We start from the raw sequence: 19137 nt of genomic DNA on the forward strand, positions 1-19137 counted from the left end.
ACGACACAGATTAACGACAAGGACCCGACCAGGAACACAGACAACAGGAGGGTTTAAATACACACGGGGTAATCAGGGGAATGAGACACACCTGGGGAGCAATCAACGGGGAGGACAGGACAGAGACTCACAGGAACACAGGACTGAAACACAGAGAACTCAAAAATAAACATACAGAAACACGGAACATAACAGTACCCCCCTCTCAAGGGGCGGCTACCAGACGCCCAAACAGAAAAAACCAAAACGACCCAACAGGGTGGGCGGAGGGGCGACGGCAGGAGGGCAAGAGTCCAGAAAACAGTCCAAACAAAAAACAACCCAACAGGGTGGGCGGAGGGGCGATGGCCGGAGGCAAGTGTCCAGAAAACTGTCCAAAACAAAGGAAAACAACCCAACAGGTGGGCGGAGGGACGAGTCCGGCGGGCGTCGCCGGCGCAGGAACCGGAGTCCCGGAGGCGGGTCTGGCGGGCGTCGCCGATGCAGGAACCGGAGTCCCGGTCTCTTCCGCCGCCGCAGGAAGTAGAGACGTGGAGGCGGGTCCGGCGGTCTCTTCCGCCGGCGCAGGAAGCAGAGACGTGGAGGCGGGTCCGGCGGTCTCCTCCGCCGGCGCCGCAGCAGGAGGCCCTCGGGCCCGTGGGGCCGGCTGGAGGCCCTAGACGGCCGGCAGAGGGGCCGGCCGGCGGGGGGCTGCGCTCCGGCAGCCGGTTCTGGAAGCTCTGGAACGGGCTGCTCGTCAGCAGCGGGCTCTGGAAGCTCTGGCGGAGCAGGCTGCTCGTCAGCAGCGGGCTCTGGAAGCTCTGGCGGAGCAGGCTGCTCGTCAGCAGCGGGCTCTGGAAGCTCTGGCGGAGCAGGCTGCTCGTCAGCAGCGGGCTCTGGAAACTCGGGGGGGATCAGACTCTGGAAACTCGGGGGGAGCAGACTCTGGAAACTCGGGGGGAGCAGACTCTGGAAACTCGGGGGGCTCGGGCGGCTGCGCTCCGGCAGCAGATTCGGGGGGCTCGGGCGGCTGCGCTCCGGCAGCAGACTCGGGGAGCTCGGGCGGCTGCGCTCCGGCAGCAGACTCGGGGAGCTCGGGCGGCTGCGCTCCGGCAGCAGACTCGGGGAGCTCGGGCGGCTGCGCTCCGGCAGCAGACTCGGGGAGCTCGGGCGGCTGCGCTCCGGCAGCAGACTCGGGGAGCTCGGGCGGCTGCGCTCCGGCAGCAGACTCGGGGAGCTCGGGCGGCTGCGCTCCGGCAGCAGACTCGGGGAGCTCGGGCGGCTGCGCTCCGGCAGCAGACTCGGGGAGCTCGGGCGGCTGCGCTCCGGCAGCAGACTCGGGGAGCTCGGGCGGCTGCGCTCCGGCAGCAGACTCGGGGAGCTCGGGCGGCTGCGCTCCGGCAGCAGACTCGGGGAGCTCGGGCGGCTGCGCTCCGGCAGCAGACTCGGGGAGCTCGGGCGGCTGCGCTCCGGCAGCAGAGGGCTCGGGGAGCTCGGGCGGCTGCGCTCCGGCAGCAGAGGGCTCGGGGAGCTCGGGCGGCTGCGCTCCGGCAGCAGAGGGCTCGGGGAGCTCGGGCGGCTGCGCTCCGGCAGCAGAGGGCTCGGGGAGCTCGGGCGGCTGCGCTCCGGCAGCAGAGGGCTCGGGGAGCTCGGGCGGCTGCGCTCCGGCAGCAGAGGGCTCGGGGAGCGGGAACGCAGCTGGAGACGGGCAGACGGAGGTGGCGGCTGGAGACGGGCAGACGGAGGTGGCTGGAGCGGATGCTGGAACTGGCGGAGGTCTGACAGGTGTGGTGAATACTTTCCTTGCGAGGAATTCTTCATAAAGTTCTTGAATTAGGTCCATCAAGAACGGGTCGTTATGGAACATGTTGAATAGATGATGGAAATCTTCCTCATACTCCAAATTATAAATGTCCGGGGATTTGAGGAATGGATAGACGGGTGGAACTGTGGTGGTGGTTGCTGGGTCCATGATGATGGCGTTCCTCACCGGTAGTGGTCGGGTCCTTCTGTCGTGAGGTGGTGTGGTTGCGGTGAGGAGAGACGCAGAGACCCAGGTTAAGGTGAAGATGAAGATATTTAATGAAGATGCTCAAACAGTCCAACAGGCAGCACGGCAGAGAGACAGGCACACAGCCAAACACCGGTAGCAACTGAACGACAGGACTTTGTGCGAGCGAACACCGACCAGGACTTAGCAGTTCGACTGGAGAGTGTAGACGACATACAATAGACAATGACTACGACATGGACACTAGGGCTAACGCTAACCAGGACTTAACAGTTCAACTGGAGCGAACACTAGACGTCAGAACACTGACAAACGACGACACAGATTAACGACAAGGACCCGACCAGGAACACAGACAACAGGAGGGTTTAAATACACACGGGGTAATCAGGGGAATGAGACACACCTGGGGAGCAATCAACGGGGAGGACAGGACAGAGACTCACAGGAACACAGGACTGAAACACAGAGAACTCAAAAATAAACATACAGAAACACGGAACATAACAGACTAAATCAGCAATTAGATTAAATAGTCAAAGTGACGACTATTGTTTCAAGTGATGGGAGTAAATGTGTTTGATTTTAAAATGATTATCTATCTATTTATCCATCCATCCATCCATCCATCCATCCAACCATCCATCCATCCATCCTGCCTGCTGGACTGAGAGCATGCACGGTCAAACATACATGCTGAGTACAAAAACAGCAAACACGTTGGCTATCGACTACGTGGAGCAATAAGGGCCAGTTCTAATTTCAGTGGATTGCATCAACAGCAGCCCTGCTGTAATAGAATGGAGTTCCTTTCAGATTATTATTTTCCCAGCTCCCAGGCCTCTTTTGTTAATGGCATGTTCGTGACGGGCAACGACTAACAATTAAAACGCTGTCCTCACAGCTATTGAACCCGCGTGTCACCGTCGCTGCAGCATTACAACTCTCGCCGGAGCGCTCGTCAGTAACGACCTATCCAGCCTCCGGGCCTCTGCTCTCTTCTGTCGGGCCAAATGGAGCAGAAAATAAGAAAAGCAAACCGACATTTTCAGAAGCTCTAAATAACGTATCCAAACATGACCTTTCAGCTGGCCTCTCTCTTTCTCTCTCTCTCCTCTTTTCTTCTTTAACCTTTACTTTGCTGAGTTCTGCTTGCTGCATCTGCTGGTGGGATTTCAGCCTCTAATTAAGGGGAAAATTACAAAAAAACAAAGTGCTTCTCTTCATCCAAGCAAACAAGAGAGTGCAGTGATACGAAATAAATGCGTGTTTATTTCATTGCGTACGAGTGAAAGAATAAAGGACCAGCAACAAGAGAAAGCCCACCTGAACTCCAGGACGACATTTGGAAAGGTACTCAGTAATAACCAGAACAAAGAGCTGCGCTGTAAAAGCCTCAGTTTAAATTATTTACCTTAAAACAAAGCAGTATGTGAAAGCAATGCTAAACAAAGACAAAGCAGCATTTTTGGTCTTTCTTTCTGCCCCGGATCGCTGTTGCATGAAGCTAACGCTTTCCTGAATACACTTGAAATGTTAATGGGTGCTTTGAAATGAAATTGCTTCGGCATTATGAAACAGAATCATGTTAACAAATATCCAAAGCCCCTTATTGGAGATGAAGCTTTAGCCTTAATCAATCTTTTTAGTTTTTTATTTATTATTTATGGCACATTGAAGCATATAAAAGAAATCTACAATTGAAAAAAATATATTTAAGATGTAATATTCTAAGAAGCTTTTCACATTTCAACAACAAAATAAAGGTTTTTGTTCGTTGTGTTTTTTCTTTCATCGATTCTGCTTTTCATCTCAATCCACCATGTGAGTTGTGGGTCAAGCTGTAGAAACCATGTTAACCGTATTTCACCAAGATTATTTAGTTTTATAGAGTTTCCATTGGAGAAGTGGATCAACACACACGCATGCACGCACACACACACATACACGCACGCACGCACGCACACACACACACACACACACACACACACGCACGCACACACACTCACACACACACACATCTGCCGCCTCAAGCTGACTTCCTGAATGCAGCTTGCGATTATGTTAATAAACACAGCCTGACATTTTAACATTATTATCTGGTAATAATGACTTTTTATGAAAAAAAAAAACCTGTAGCTTCAGTTTCCAGCAGACAATTTATTAACAAGATCTTTTACAACGGGCAACACACTAAACCACTTTTATAAGAACCAGTGAGGAAGGTTATTTGCCAACGGTAATTACTTCAGAACTAAACAAAAGAATGATTTCTAACTTCAAAATGAAGGCTGGGTACAGCCAGTGCTCGTCAGCGTACAACACGATGACTATCTTATTTCAATTCTGGTGTGCAGCCGCCTTGATAAATCTGCTTGTTTGTGTTTATTTGATTAATTAAGAAGAGGGGGAGGTCTCCTTCTGGCCGAGGCAGAGACGCCGAGGACGAGTGTTGACCTTTCCACCTCCAGTCTCCAGCGTAATCAGCGCTTCCCGAGTCTGAAACCGGCCAATTTGTTCTGCCAAAACAGAGTCCAGCCTGGAAGCCGCAGTCTGCTGCTGGCTCCACACGCCGGGATCTGAGCGTAAACTGTCAGATGGATCAAGCGTCGGAAATCTGTTTTGTAGGGAAACAAGTATCTTCAGCCAACTCAACTCTACAAACGCAGCTCTTTTAGAAATTTGGGATTTTCGAAATGTGTTTCATCGCAAGCATTTTTAATAAAATCCCTAGTTTCATCCAGTCGGATATGTTTTTTTCTTTTTTGCTGCTTTTAAAAAAAACAAAAAAACAACAGATAAGAGCTTCAGATATCGAGGCGGGATGTTATTAACCTAGATTTAGTCGTAGCCTCGACTGCAGCTGCTGAGGCTTCACTGCCAGAGAAGAAGACCTTCGGGTTGCATTCAGCTCCCTCTTCTTTCACTAACACGACTGAATATTTCATAACTCCAGCTCCGCCACAATGAGCGGCTCTACTGAAACAACAGCAGGCTAACGGAGTAAAGTCAGAAACGCTGGCATTAATCACAGAGGACTGACTGAACGGTGTGTGAAATTTTTATTTTATTTTATTCAGCAGCATGCAGAAACATGGAGGACACACTGAAGCCTCCGAATGAAGATTATTAAGTGAAATCAAACTGAGAGCACATGTTTCCTGTTTTAATCATTTTACTTCCCAACTAGACTCTTTTTTAAAAATATTTTTAGGTTTGTTTAATTTGAATTTTAGAGTCTCGGTTCTGTGTGGTTACCTTCAGAGTAAACTATTTCATAACAGCCTGAATATGAGGTCAAACAACTGCAGCTATGAAATAATCAAAAGGCGGTGAGCAACATTTAGAGGCTTGACTGTTTTGACAGAAAGGGCATCGTGATTTGTGTTTCATCAAAACCAGACACAATTACTGAATCCTCATGTAAGAAAGGAAAGAAAAAAAAATCTAAAGTTCAGAGCTGCTCCAGGATTTCTGATTAGCTCTTGGTACATTTGTCACAAAGATACATATGAAAAGTTACCGAGCCTTGGCTCAGCTCGTGATTTCATTATTTGTAGATGCTGATGTTCTGAAAAAGGACTTAAAAGTTGTCGGGTTGTGAAATATCCTGTTATTAAAGCATGCAAGCTACAAGAAGTGAGAACAAAAGAGCGGGGCTGCGGAGAGGAAGCGACTGCAGCTAAAACCTGATCTCAGGGCCTGATTTCTATTTGGGTTTTTAAAGTGGTTCCAATGTTGAACCAGGCTGAGCCACATTCAGCTTTTTTCTGTGAAAGAAGCCAACATGCTGCCACAAAACAAATCTCATTTTCAAAAACTTCACAATCATACTAATTATACAGGAACGGATTTCCATTTCCATCGCAGGAGTTTACAAAAAGGCTTTTCAAATCAAGCTAAAACTCTCACATTATTTTCATATAATGTTGGGAATTCACAAGGACTGACAACAGATGGTGAGAATAGTAAAAAAAAACAACAACTGGGATTGACACAAAGAAGCAACTTTTAGGGTCATTTGGTGGTTCTATGAAGCACTATGACGGATTAATTATTTTCAGTCGAGTCTGATGGAGATACAAACAGTCAAAACGAGAGATCTTACATAACTGAGCCAGTTAATGACTAAAACATGATGGATACTAACATGGATGCTGAGGCCGAAGCAAACAGTATAAGGCCAATGACGCTCTTCACATATTTCACTGGTTTGAATCTGTTTTCCTTTTTAAAGTTCATTATTTAATTAGTTTCCATGCGTGTTTGCTACATAGCTAAATATTTGACATCTCCAAGCAGCAGTCATATACAGACCAAATGTGGTAAACATTAGGCACTCTACAAAGTAAAACTAAATTAAATTTGTGGCTTGTATGTGTATGTGACTGAATCAGGTGCTCAATTCTAGATTTCCCTTATCCAGTCGTTACAATTTAATTTGTTCTTTCTGTTGGAAATAAAAACGTATAGCTTCAGCTTTCGACTGACTGAAACGTTGGCGAGCGAAGTGGTGGAGCTGTGACGGGGCTTTGACTGGACCCCTTATCAGTCTGTCTCCTTGACAGTAAATAGATGGAGAAATGAAAGAGTTTTGCAGATCCCTGAAGGATACAAAGCTGGGGCTTGAAAAGTTTAAATCCGATCATTTTAATTCGCCCTGATCATCTTCAAATTCATCTCCATGCTGAAAAATGATCAAGAAACAGATGCAATGTTTTTAGGATTTTCATGTTAATGTAAAGAATAGCAGCCAAAGAACAAATATCCATCATAACAACTAATAAAAACTTAGCCAATTGTACTTTGAGCTCATTAGCATTGTTAGCAGTACTTTGTTATGTAAACGAATGCCTACTATGATGTTTCAGACAAAAAAATGATTGATGCACAATATATCACAATTTTATTATCACAATGTTAGTATACACAATCTCAATAAATAAAAGAAGAGCCTATAAATTTACCAACTATATCACATACTTTTTTGATATTGTGCGCCCCTCATTTGGTTGTATAGAGGCTGAACTATGTATTATATATGGGTTTGATTGATTCTGATGCAAAGCCTAACCTGTGTGTTTTAAATGCCTCCTCTGTAAACGTCACATCATTTTTTTCGGTATCTGTGCAAAAGGACGTCCAAACAACACAGGGCTAATTCAGAAATGTTGTTTTAATCAACATGCAGTGCTTGTGAACATCCCCTACAGTCTTGACCAGCTGACCTCAGATCAGTGTCTACCTGCAGCGCTGCAAACTGGAATCAGACTCGGTGCTGCAAGAGGATTTATTAAAAATAAATAAATAAATAAAAAATCCCCGGTGATATTAACATACCGACATTGATTTTATGAACAGATTTAGAAACAAGTTGTTCAATACAGCACACTGACTCATAAATAACTCAGTGGCAAACAAACAGCCTGTGAGTGATACGTGAGCTCATGGCATCCTCACTTTTATGAACGTCGAGGTTTTAAATTTTAGGGTTAAAATAGACAAATTAAATCCAAAGCTAACAGCAGTTTTAAACGCTACGCTCCCAACATTTTGATTTGTTGTTGGTGTCTACCAAAGTTTAATGGTAGTTCTTTTATTTATGTATTTAGCACATTTGTAACTATGAGCACCACGCTCCCATTAGTTTGGAAAATCCCTGTTCCCTTCCAAAAAATGAGGAAACTCTGGCCGCGGAAGTAGAAAGAGTCAGATAAATTGACTCTGCTTGTTTGATTTGAAATGCACTAACGATTCTGGAGAATAACAAATATTTGGAAAGAAAAAACAGTGGGTGAAACATGTCAACCGTGGCAAACGGCAAATAAAATAAATAACAAAGATTTCCTGGAGATGATTCGTGTTTTTCATGCACAGCAAATGACCGCAGCGTAAACACTGCCACCAGGGCACATGTCCTGTTCACAACTTTTAAGGTCAACACCTAATGTTTTTCTGCATATCAGTCACAAAATGATATTAGAGTATTTAATGAATGGTTCTAAATGAACAAGAATAATTAATCTGAGCTATAATCCCTCAGCCAATCCAAGCAAAACCATTTCCTCATGATCTAAGTGAGTATTTTAACGTAATCACTTACTTAAATAACATCAAATGTTATTAGAGGGAACTAGAACCATTGAATCCTGAATAATCTGGATAAAATGGACATTTGTCTTTTTGTCCTTTTGAGATAAGTAGAGGAAAATGTAGGGAGATTTTTTATTTGTCATCTTACGTGTAGGAGATCCGAGTAGTTTCCATTTCTTTACTTGCTGTCAAAACTAAATTATGTTCACATCACAACGTTTATCGTTGCTGTTCTGCAGACAGACCTGAAGCTCAGCAGAAAGCGAATGAAGAAACCTTTTATCTGTCAGATTATTGCTTCTATAAACTCTTTCAGACAGTTCACAGAACAGAGCGAAGATTAACGATCTCCATATTGAGGTGTGCTATCATCTAAAAATTAAATTTCCTTTCACTGCTCTCATAGAATAACCATCGCCTTCTTGCGTTGTTTCCCCCAAAGTCACGGTCCGAGCAACTATAAATCTGCAAATTTCTATGTTTTTAAACTCTTTGTATGAATAAAACATTTGATAATTTAGTGTTGAATCCTAAGTCCTGCCTTAGAAATGAACCTTTTACAACTATTAATTGATTCAGCTTGTTTGGGTGGTAACCAGACGAAAACATTTCAGGGACAAATATTACACTTTTCTGAACAATATTAAACAATGAGCAATAAGAAATAATAAAGAATCAATCCTTAAATTATATAACATCAAACAGGCTAATTGCAGCTACTGAAACAGATGAAATGTCTGCGTAGTCTTAATATACACAGCAATAAAAACAAAGTTATGACATGAGTCATATGGGCAAATGGAAAATAAGGTTCAGTTTAAAGTCTGATGAAGTTGAAGGCTGGTAAATAAACCCACACAGAGAACAATCTTTGCTCTCTAGAACAAACATAGGTGAGGCTGACTGAAAATAGAGATCATTTTCCAAGATTGTAAGACTAAAATGCTCGGAGAGTCGTTATTTAAAACCGCATCAATAATTGTTCATCATATATGGAAGAGAAAAACTGACAAAATTCAGTCTGATCTCTTGAAACTATTCATACATTGTATTTTTATGTAATGTGTTTAAGACATAGAAACTGGTTTGTTGCTTGTCACTGGAATAAAGGGTCAGTGACATAAAGAAGCACACACAACTCCAAACTGCACCTATAGGTTTAGGGGAGTTGTTTGCTGCAAATTTGAAAGAAGGTTTTAAAAGTTGAAATTTAAGTTAATGATAGACTTGTTGACCAATAAAAAAAAAGACCTGGTGATGAATCTAAAGGGAAGATGGAGCAGAATGCAGTGCTGCGGTTGCTGCTTTCTATGAGCAAGGCCTCTTAGGAGTCCAGTATTTTCACAATCAATTTTTTTTCTTGGTTGATCTTCTTTCTTCTTCTCTGTCAGATTTCTCCCCTTCAGGGGTCACCGCAGCGAATCATCTGTCTCCATTTAGCCTCGTCCTCCGCTCCCTCACAAAAACTAACTTCACGTCTTCTTTCACATCGTCCATAAATCTCTGTTTTGGTTTTCCTCTTGGCCTCCCTGCCCTGTGGCTCCAACCTCAGCGTCGTCTACCGCTTAATGTCACAATGATTTATTTAGTCTAGTTCATATTTTATTTAGCTACAACTACCAGAAATGTTCTAGAGATTTTTTTTATTACTCACCTATTTCCTGTATGTCACCATAATCGTCTTGAATGCTTATTTTATATTTCTGTAAGGGTTGCTTTCTAGCATAATCTCCACTTGAATATGACTTTACAGACTCTTTTCCCTTTAATTATGTACCAGGTGCATTTAAACTCTGCTTTCCAATAATATGTTTGGCCAGTTGGAAGAACTTTCTTTGCTTTTGGTGCCAGCATCTGTGAGTGATGAGATCCTGAAGCCCAGAAAGACATCTTGGATGTGAAAATGTGTATTAATTGTTATTTAAATTGCATAACATTATAATTTTTCCAAATATTTTTTTTTTTTGTAATAAGGCTTTTTGAAACAGTGTTTTTGTATTATTTAATGTTTAATATATGTTTTGCCTTTGAAGAAAATATTCCTTTAATCTCATGTAACATAATTGTATTTATTGTAGGCACGGCTTCATTCTTTATAATGTTTTGCATGTGGTGTATTTTAAAAACAATTTCTCACATTCATTGTTGTCATTACTGCACATTTTCACCTTTCCAAAAATATTTCTTGACTAAACGTGACATTATTGCATCTTAAATCCACAGAAAACCAAATTAATGTCTGTTTGAAGAGCACCAGAGCTGTGTTGACTTTTCCACTCAGCACATCCTGGTAGGCATCCAACGGCAATAAAATACCAAAAGTTACAACATTTAAAAATATTTCTCATGTGATATATATTTACACTTAGGATTTTACTATCTGCCGTTTAATATCTGCTGCTCAAAGCACTTACGGAGGTAAGGGTCCTCATATTCCAGGTTTAAGGAGGGCAAAAGGAAAGCAGCGCCCTCTGACATCACTGCAATCTATTACTCAGCCAAACCATTTCTTCCTCCAAATTGCATTTCTGCTTTTAGTTTCTTTTTTCTTCTTCTAGCAGCAGCATGAGTATGGATGTCGTGTTTATAGGTTTCCCACTGATTGCCTCGCTGCGGCCCAGGCTGAAGAGAGGTGTGATGTATTTCAGAGCCCAAATGGAGCTTTAGGCTGCATGTAAAATCGCCATGCAGCAGCAGCAGCAGCACACTTTGTGAAGCGATGGACAGGAACGGCTTCAGAGCGAGTGGGAGGAAGGGAGGGAAACCCCACAAAACACTGCCCTCCAGGGAGCAGATCTCATTCAGCACAGCAGCTCTGATTAGCGCAGATACAGAAGCTCAGGCTATCAGCAGATTTAATCTGGATCTAATCTGTCTCTTAGCAGATCATTCTCATGTGTCAGAGACTGCTACGCATGCATCTCAGACATGAAAACAGATGCACGCTTAAAACACAAACTATTTACCAGTTCGGCATCAATGGAGCACGAAATGAAGCAAAAATCACGATCCAACGCCTAAAACGTGTTCAATTCAACTTTAGATATTGAACTAAGATACTGCTAGAGGTTAAACTGGACTACCAGCTAATTCAGTTCATCTCAAAAACAAACAGTTTATACTTTTTCAAAAAAAAAGAAACTAACATACATGCTAATAGTTTCTGCTGAATACTTTGTTTGGACCTAAATACCAACTACAGATGACGCTTGACTGAAAAATGAAGAAAAGATTTCAGTTAAGAGATGCAATTTGAGGACATTTTATGTGTCCTTCAACAACTACCTGCTTAGAAACAAAGACAACTTCATTTTGTTGTTTTAAAACAAGTATCTTATGGCAATTTACCTTTTAGTATTAAATCAACATTCTGCTGAGATGATAAGTCACTGTGATGGACTGGTGACCTGTCCAGGGTTTAATCCATCTCTTATCCAATATAAGGAAACACATGTTTCCTTATATTGGATAAAGGAAATAGAATATGGATGGATAACAAGTCACTCCTCAATGTAAGTTGCAGAATTTGTTTTTATTTTTAATCTCCAACAACAAGGCGACGCCACCGTTTTCTTGAATACAACCCGTGTTCACATTTCTGTCCTCAATCATATTGTCTGAGTGTTGTTAAAAAAATGTTTGATTGTTGTGTTTATAAAAAACAAAGGCTTCTCTTGTCCAATAAGAAACAAAAACAGATTTAAAATAGCAATTAGTGAGTAACGTACAAAGAAAATCTAAGCTTCATGTGACGCCAATCGAGCGCCTTATATATAAAAGTTTCAAAATGCTGTTATTAGAAAATTATAAACATTTATAAGAAATGCTTCAGCTGCTGGGGGAAATTATTTTTTATTTTCTGGGAAAATGTTGCTACTGCAAAATAAATAGAAGTTAACCTTAAATTTATGTTGAGTCATGAATGCAGGGTGGTGCGTCTCAGATTTCCTTCATATCTACACCTTAATATGTTCTTTGTATGTAAACAAAAGTTGTTTTTTTTATGGCTGCTCAAATAACAGAAAGTAAAAGCGACTTATGACCTAACGGACAGCTCCGTAGCCTGGAATACCTGTGACACAGTCACAGTCAAACAGGGTGAAACCTCTGCTATAATACTGCGTCTATATCTGTCAGCGTACGCTCACGTCGTGGTGCTGAAGGGGCTCCGTTCTCAGTTGCCTCATCGTGGAGATGCAGCCCTCTAATGCTGTGTGACTGCTCTCCCCAGGGGTTTCTTTTCGCTCTGCTGCCTGAGCCTCGGTGCCTGCACGGAGAAAAATTAGGGAATCCCTGCATTCGCCAGCTTTCTCTGCTGCTTTATTCATCCATTTGTTCCCCCTCCCCATCCTCATCCCCCTCTCCCTCCAGCCTGAGTGCTGTGCAAAGGCTCAGTTATCATTAGGGAGGTATTCCTGTGACAATGATAAAAACAGCCGCGGCAGATACGGCATCTTTTTTGCTTATGGAAGCCAAATGAACCAATTTGGAGGAGTGCCACTGTGACAAATTATAATATAATAGGATATCTTAAACTGAACCCTGGCTTCTTGCTTGTGAAATTCACTGCAGCATACATTCTTAGCAGAGATCATTTGAACCAGAAAAACATGCCTAGAGACAATAAGAGTGGATATTTATCACATCGTTTATCATTTATTACGTCATATTTTTGATTTATTGTTGTCATGATGATGTTTAAAACCACCGAGACTGTCTGTGGGAATTGTTAGCTTTGGTATTTTCTCCACTGTTTGTTCAATGGCAATATCATTACATGTCAATACATTTGAAAATATGATTAAATGCTGTTACTGTGTGCAGTTTAGTGATACAAATTATGCTTCTTTATGTGAGAAGGGGTAGTAGATAGTCACTTTTATCGTTGTCACAGTAATGCCACACAATATTATGACAGCACTTTAAGTCTAGTGGCATAAAAAATATTCATATCCTTAAACTTCTCCATACTTTGTTGCATTGGAAGTGAAAGGTTTTTAGTTTTTCTAAAGAGCTTTTCGTCATTGTGATACAGCTAAGGAAAGTAGTGCAAAACTATAAAGTGTAACATGATTTTTAAATGTTTATTCATCAACAAAAATAGAAAAAAGCATGGTGTGCATAATGTATTCAATCTGATGCCCCTAATAAAATCAAGTGAAACCAATATTCACCTAAATAACAGATTATTTGTAGCTTCTTGTCAGCATCAAATGTCTTATAATGAAATTTTGAATTTTTTTTAAGCAAATTTCATCTAGAAAAGCAACAGAACAAAGTTAGGCCATAATAAAACATATCCAGCCAGAGCAGCATCATGCTGTGGGTTTATTTTACAAACAAGGACGCAACAGTCAGCAATGATGTGAACATGAGTGGTCTGTTAAAGGCTGCAAAACACTCAAGACGATGAGAGAGGTTCAGCTACGATGGGAGGGTTTAGATTAAAGCATCTTCAAGTGTAATAATGGCCCAGTCAAAGTAAAGAACCAAATCCAAGTGAGAATATGTGGCAGCACCTGAACACTGTTCACACAAGCTCTGACGGAGCGTGAGCTATAAGCACACACACACTTTGCTTACTGCAATAACATGTTTTCTGTAGCTACTCACTCAGTGTAAGTACCCACTTAGGCCAGCAGCCAAATGCATCTGACAAGCGAAATAGCTACTTGGAAAAGCTGAATATATCTTTGTAATATTTTTACTTCGCCATGGCAGCTCAGACTGGATACAGATCAATGCTTGATGCCAAAAGGCTGTGTGTATATACAAAAAAAAAAAAATCCAGAGTAATTCACAACTCCTTAAACCACAAGTGGAGAAAAAATATTTTAATTTTAGTGACAAGATCAGAGGTGAAAGTAAAAAAAGATATACTCAAAAAAGTCAAATAAAATAAAATAAAACCCTCAACAGTTCTGCATCCTTTCTCAGTTAATCTGGATTCATTCTGGCTCTGAACGTAACAAATCGCCTCGTCTTTTTATCTGGACGAGGCGATTTGTTGCACACAACATATTTTGTGTGCAACAAAACACTCATGTTTTGTTGCACACAAAATATGTTAACTAAACATTCAGCTTAACTCAACGTAAAATCCGGATCTTTCTGATCATATGCAGGGGGCTTCAATTATGAACAATTAGTCCGACAATACAAACATCTGCATCTCCTCCCATCTCACATCATCATATCTGCCGATCTGAACCAAAAAACCTGCGAAGTGGAATGAGGTCAGCCTGTGTCTTCCTCAGTGCATTGTGTCATCTAACCCTGCAGCAGCAGCAGCAGCAGCAGCATGTGACCTTTTCCAGAAACACCATTCAGCCCTGAGGGGACATCCTGGGGAACCCGTGAGCAGGGTCAGCATCAAACAAGCACAGACACACACACACACACACACACCTGCTAAAGTGCTCCCTTCTTCTTGTCCTGGCATTTAAACCCACTTTTATCATTTGATCTAATCACCTCCACCTCCCTGCATGGAAGAAGTTAAAGTGCTACGGATCAGTGTTTTACTAATGCATTGGTTCATCTGTTGTCGGAGCCAGTGGAGGCGGCTGAAAGCAGGAAAAGGAGCTTTCCTGCTGCATTGCACCTGCCTAAACGCGCCTAACTTTGCAGGGGAAGTGGGCTGTCTGCTCCCAGTAATGTGTTCCCGGTCCACCGAGGTCGTGATGATGGACGGAAAAGCACCCCCTCCCATCCTTTCCTCCTCTATCCAAAACAAGAAATCACTCAAAAAATAATAATAATAATAAAAAAAAAAACCGAACAGAAAGAAAGAATAAACCAGGAACTGCAAACCGGCGACAGCGGCTGGCCACATGAAGCCTGATAACAGTAATAAAAATTGCACTGGGCTGACCGGCAGAGGGGAGCCTTACCTGGCGGCTGCGGGGATTCTCCAGCAGAGGAGCGGGGCAGTGCTGAGGAAATCAGTCCGGGAATCGCGCCGAGCGTGTCCGCCTGTCGGTGGGTCTGAGCGCCGTCTGAAGGCTGAGATCCACCGCCAGGGTGTTCCCGACAGGAGGGGGCGTGGTGTGCGTGTCAGTGTGTGTGCGTGCGTGTGGGGGGCACGCACGCAACCTCACAGATGTGTTTTTATTATTATTATTATTATTTTCCCTTTTTCCTTTCCTTCTTCTTCTTCTGTCAATACGAGTTTTATTCCCATGTTTGCGGACTTTATGAATGAATCCGTAGATAATTTCGCTCAGAGCAGCAGATCGCTGCAGAGCTGTGGGAATCTCCCCATTGTCACAGCCCACATTATGTACCGTGGATTTCCCTGCTGCCATCCGCTGGGAGTCTGGGTCTGTTTTAGTGGAGCTGCCAGCCGCACAGTGACCGTGGGGACTGGAGGTCCGGATGAAACACTGGTCAGTTTAGATAAACAGCGCTGTGAGACACAGATGAGATCAACAGATATTGATCTCGTTTGCTGTTGTGGTACATAAGGAATAACCTTGTTTGAGAGCTCCGTGATCTAATGCACTTCTCTCAAAGCTGCTCTTATTGAATTACACTCACATATAGAGAGACAGCTGATGAAAAATTGGCTTCTGGTCACTGTTATTGGCCTAAATTTACTTTTATTGTGTGATAGATAGATAGATAGATAGATAGATAGATAGATAGATAGATAGATAGATAGATAGATAGATAGATAGATAGATAGACAGACAGACAGACAGACAGACAGACAGACAGACAGACAGACAGACAGACAGACAGAAAAGACACTCGGTTTGTGTTTATAGTGGTAGAAAATTGTGAAAGAAAGCCTATTGAACCCATTCAGTCAATAATACCTTTGCAGCAATATCTAACACTATGCAAGCACTGTGATAGTGGAGAAGCATCATTTCTCTCATCTTGTATATGTGCTCAACAAAGGATTATTCTATTCTATTCTATTCTATTCTATTATATTATATTCTATTTCTAGCTAAATGGTTGTCCTAAAAGAGATATTTCAGAACAAACTGAGACACTTTAAATGAAACGTTTGTTTAAGGAAGAAGAAAAAAACAGAAGGAGAAAATTTAAATTAAAGACATTAAAACAGATCTTGATGGTTCATTTCCAATACCAGCTGTTAAAATGTGTGTATCCAAAGGATTCTAAGGTATCTGAGCAATTATAAAATTATTGCATGCGATATAGATTTTGAAACTTCCCTTAAGAAGGTGGTCATTTGTTCAGACTCAAAAGTAAGAATCCAGAAGTGCAAATTAAACTAACTGATATATTAGAAACTTTTTCCCCCCTACCAGAGTCTCATTCCACTGAAAAAAAGACATAACGGAGTTTACGAATCCCTGAAACCTAAATAACGAACGGCGCACTCATAATTCATCCCAGTAGGCGGCGCCAACACTCGGCGTAGACCTCTCATAGAGAAGAAGAAGAAGCGTTTCAACAGGAAAAACAGCAGTCATCAGGGATCATCACAAAGAGACGGGCGGTGTTTTGTATGCTGACAGGGATGGAGGAGTACACCTCTGGGGATGATGTGAAGTTATTTTTTATTCTTATACATTTATAAAAAGCTCTACGGTCAACGTTTTAAATCCGTGTCCGTTTGTCAAAGCAGTTAGCCGTTAGCTCAGTCAGTTCGCTGATGGGTGTGGTTGCTCTCAGCATCATTTTCTCTTTGTTTAACATCTATGATATTAAAAAAAAAAAGACACAATGACAGGTGTACTAACTGAGGGACAATATATTTACTTAAACATGATTTAATTCAATAAAGCAGAGGGTAATATATAACTAAACTAAAAAAAAAAATCAATCACTTGATGTTGCACTTATACTCAGAACAAGACAAATGTAAGACAGTTATTTCTGTGCCTTTTTGGCCTCTTAACGTTGTCAAATCAGGGTTTATGGTTGATCTGTGCTTGAATCATTAAAAAATAAGTTATGAATTAAAATGTCTCCTTAAATATGATTTACTAGTAGGATAAGATTTACTATCTTATCCTACTAGTCATTTACTAGTAGGATAAGATTCAGATTACAACATGGGTTTTTAAACTGAGCTGACCAATATTTTGCTAAATTTAAAGCCAACTTAACCTTTGTGTTGTCACAATCATAGCTGTGAATGAATCTGGAAATATTTTTTTTATTAATTTTTGTTTCATTTTAGATCATTTTAACATGTAAAGCTGTTACTAAACCTTGTAGATGATTTCTATGGGTCAAGTTATTTAAAGATTGTCATCAGTCTGCTCTTCCTCTTCTACAAAGTCTAAAAACTGTTAATGTAGCAAAGAGAAAATAAATTCCATATAAACTGAATTAACTGTTCTGTATATTGCTGCTTTTTGACTTTGTTGCAGTGGTAGTCATTATAGTTGATATGACATTCAACCTATACTACTAAATATATATATAAAAAAAGAGTGGTTTGCTGTTCTGTAAAACCAACTTCATGTTTCCTTCCATTGCATTTCTTTCAAAACAATCCTGCAGGGCAACTTCAACACTGACGAGACCAGCGTCTTGGTGAAGGAGGTAAGATTTTACACCTTAAAATTATGAGTACCAAACTTCATTCAAATGCAGTGCAGGTGAAAATCCCCCTGGTTGTCGCTTTGCCTCAGTGTATCGAAGGAGTGATCGGCGGAACGGACTATAACCACAACAAAGTGAACCAGTGGACCGCCAACATCGTTGAGCATTCGCTGACTCACCTGGTGAAGCAGGGTCGCCCCTTCAAATACATCGGTGAGCCGCCGTTTGCATCATCCACATGTGATGACGTAGAAAGCTTGCACTTGATGAAACACATAAAGTGTAATCTGCATATGTGTAACACTGTTTGTTGCGATTCAGTGAATTGTACCATCATGCAGAAGAGCGGTGCAGGTCTCCACACAGCCAACTCCTGCTACTGGGACACCACTACAGACGGTAGGAGGCAGTAGAGCTGGGTTGTGTGGCACTGAGTGCTAAAAGCACCTGCTGATGGTTTTATTTGAATATCTTTAAAATCACAGACTAAAACCAATGCTTTGGAAAGTCATTCCAAAGTATTAAGCTAACATTTATTTCAATTGAAAGGTGCGCCATGAGAATTAAGAGAGAATGCTAAATTTGTACGGTTCATGATCAGTAACAAGTTCTTAAGGATGGAAGTAAACCAGTCATGTTCAAACAAGCTGCTCTTTTCTTTGATGATTTCATCTCAAACTGTATAATTTGAAACAAGCTACATCAAAGAAACACATTGTTTCACAAACCTCTTGCGTTGATTGCAGTTTGACTGCTTGGATAATGTTGCTAATTTCTGTAGCCATCTAAGCTGTTGATTCTGTCTGAAGGCTACATTTTTGGAGTTAAATTGCAATATATTCCATGAAGCAGCTGGTTTTCTTACATTTCCAGGAAGCTGCACGGTCCGGTGGGAGAACCGCACCATCTACTGTGTGGTCAGTGTGTTTGCTGTGGCGATGTGACAGCGGCGCCGAGCTGCAGACGCTCTCCCTCCAAGCGCCGTCAGCTCCGAAGCCGAGATCAAAGCGACGCCAGGTCCAGAGACGAAGTCCTCCCGGGACTCGATTTCTCCCCTCGGGCAGCTCTGCGTATGTGAACTGGTGTCCGTGTGGATGAAGGTTATTTTCAGAAAACCGGACTGGTAGAACCTATCGTCAGTCAAAAATAAATGACAGTCTGCAACACTAATTGGTCTCAATCCTCTTTGCAATAGTTGTACTTTCTTATTTATACTTAGAAAATGCTAAACGTCATGATACCTCATTGAAGATTAAAAGGTTAGACTACATTTCCTGATTTTGCACAACGCAGAAAGGCGTAGAAGAAAAAAGCCTCGTTTTTGTAAATGTTAATTTACTATAAAGTGTTTTCTATTAGTTTATATTGAGGTTATTTGTTCTGTGCATGTAGTTCAGAGGTCTTTTCTCATTTTCTGGGTTAAGTTCCTTGAATGCAGCTTCAAAACTATTGATGTTCAGTAAATAAATGTGATTGTCCATATTTTACTAGTGTGTGTACGTTGTTTCTTTTACTTGAAGCAA

The 19137-nt window shown here is 41.9% G+C and overlaps 2 protein-coding genes across 2 annotated transcripts in view; one reads left to right on the top strand and one right to left on the bottom strand.

The window, feature by feature from the left end:
* Positions 1 to 15440, bottom strand: part of sytl5 (synaptotagmin-like 5) — a 50345-nt gene extending 34905 nt beyond the window's left edge. Inside the window, exon 1 of the mRNA XM_015007552.2 lies at positions 14977 to 15440. The gene's annotated coding sequence lies outside the window, so the exon portion shown is untranslated. The remainder of the gene's footprint in view (positions 1 to 14976) is intronic.
* Positions 15441 to 16473: 1033 nt separating this feature from the next.
* LOC106930161 (dynein light chain Tctex-type 1) lies at positions 16474 to 19101 on the top strand. Its single transcript, XM_015007549.2, has 5 exons — positions 16474 to 16607; positions 17573 to 17614; positions 17704 to 17827; positions 17936 to 18013; positions 18488 to 19101. Exons 1-5 carry the CDS (start codon positions 16569 to 16571, stop codon positions 18556 to 18558), a joined length of 354 nt encoding a protein of 117 aa, XP_014863035.1. The 5' UTR covers positions 16474 to 16568; the 3' UTR covers positions 18559 to 19101.
* Positions 19102 to 19137: the final 36 nt, after the last annotated feature.

The sequence above is a fragment of the Poecilia mexicana genome, unplaced genomic scaffold, assembly GCF_051168715.1.
Source record: "Poecilia mexicana isolate PSO_F unplaced genomic scaffold, ASM5116871v1 scaffold_2, whole genome shotgun sequence".
NCBI classification, from domain to species: domain Eukaryota; kingdom Metazoa; phylum Chordata; class Actinopteri; order Cyprinodontiformes; family Poeciliidae; genus Poecilia; species Poecilia mexicana.

Excerpts from the sequence above, each read along its gene's own strand:
- LOC106930161 (XM_015007549.2), top strand. The coding sequence starts at position 16,569 with ATGCTGACAGGGATGGAGGAGTACACCTCTGGGGATGAT. Across the intron at positions 17,828-17,935 it reads TCGCCCCTTCAAATACATCG|TGAATTGTACCATCATGCAG; the intron begins GTGAGCCGCCGT and ends GTTGCGATTCAG. Across the intron at positions 18,014-18,487 it reads CTGGGACACCACTACAGACG|GAAGCTGCACGGTCCGGTGG; the intron begins GTAGGAGGCAGT and ends TTACATTTCCAG.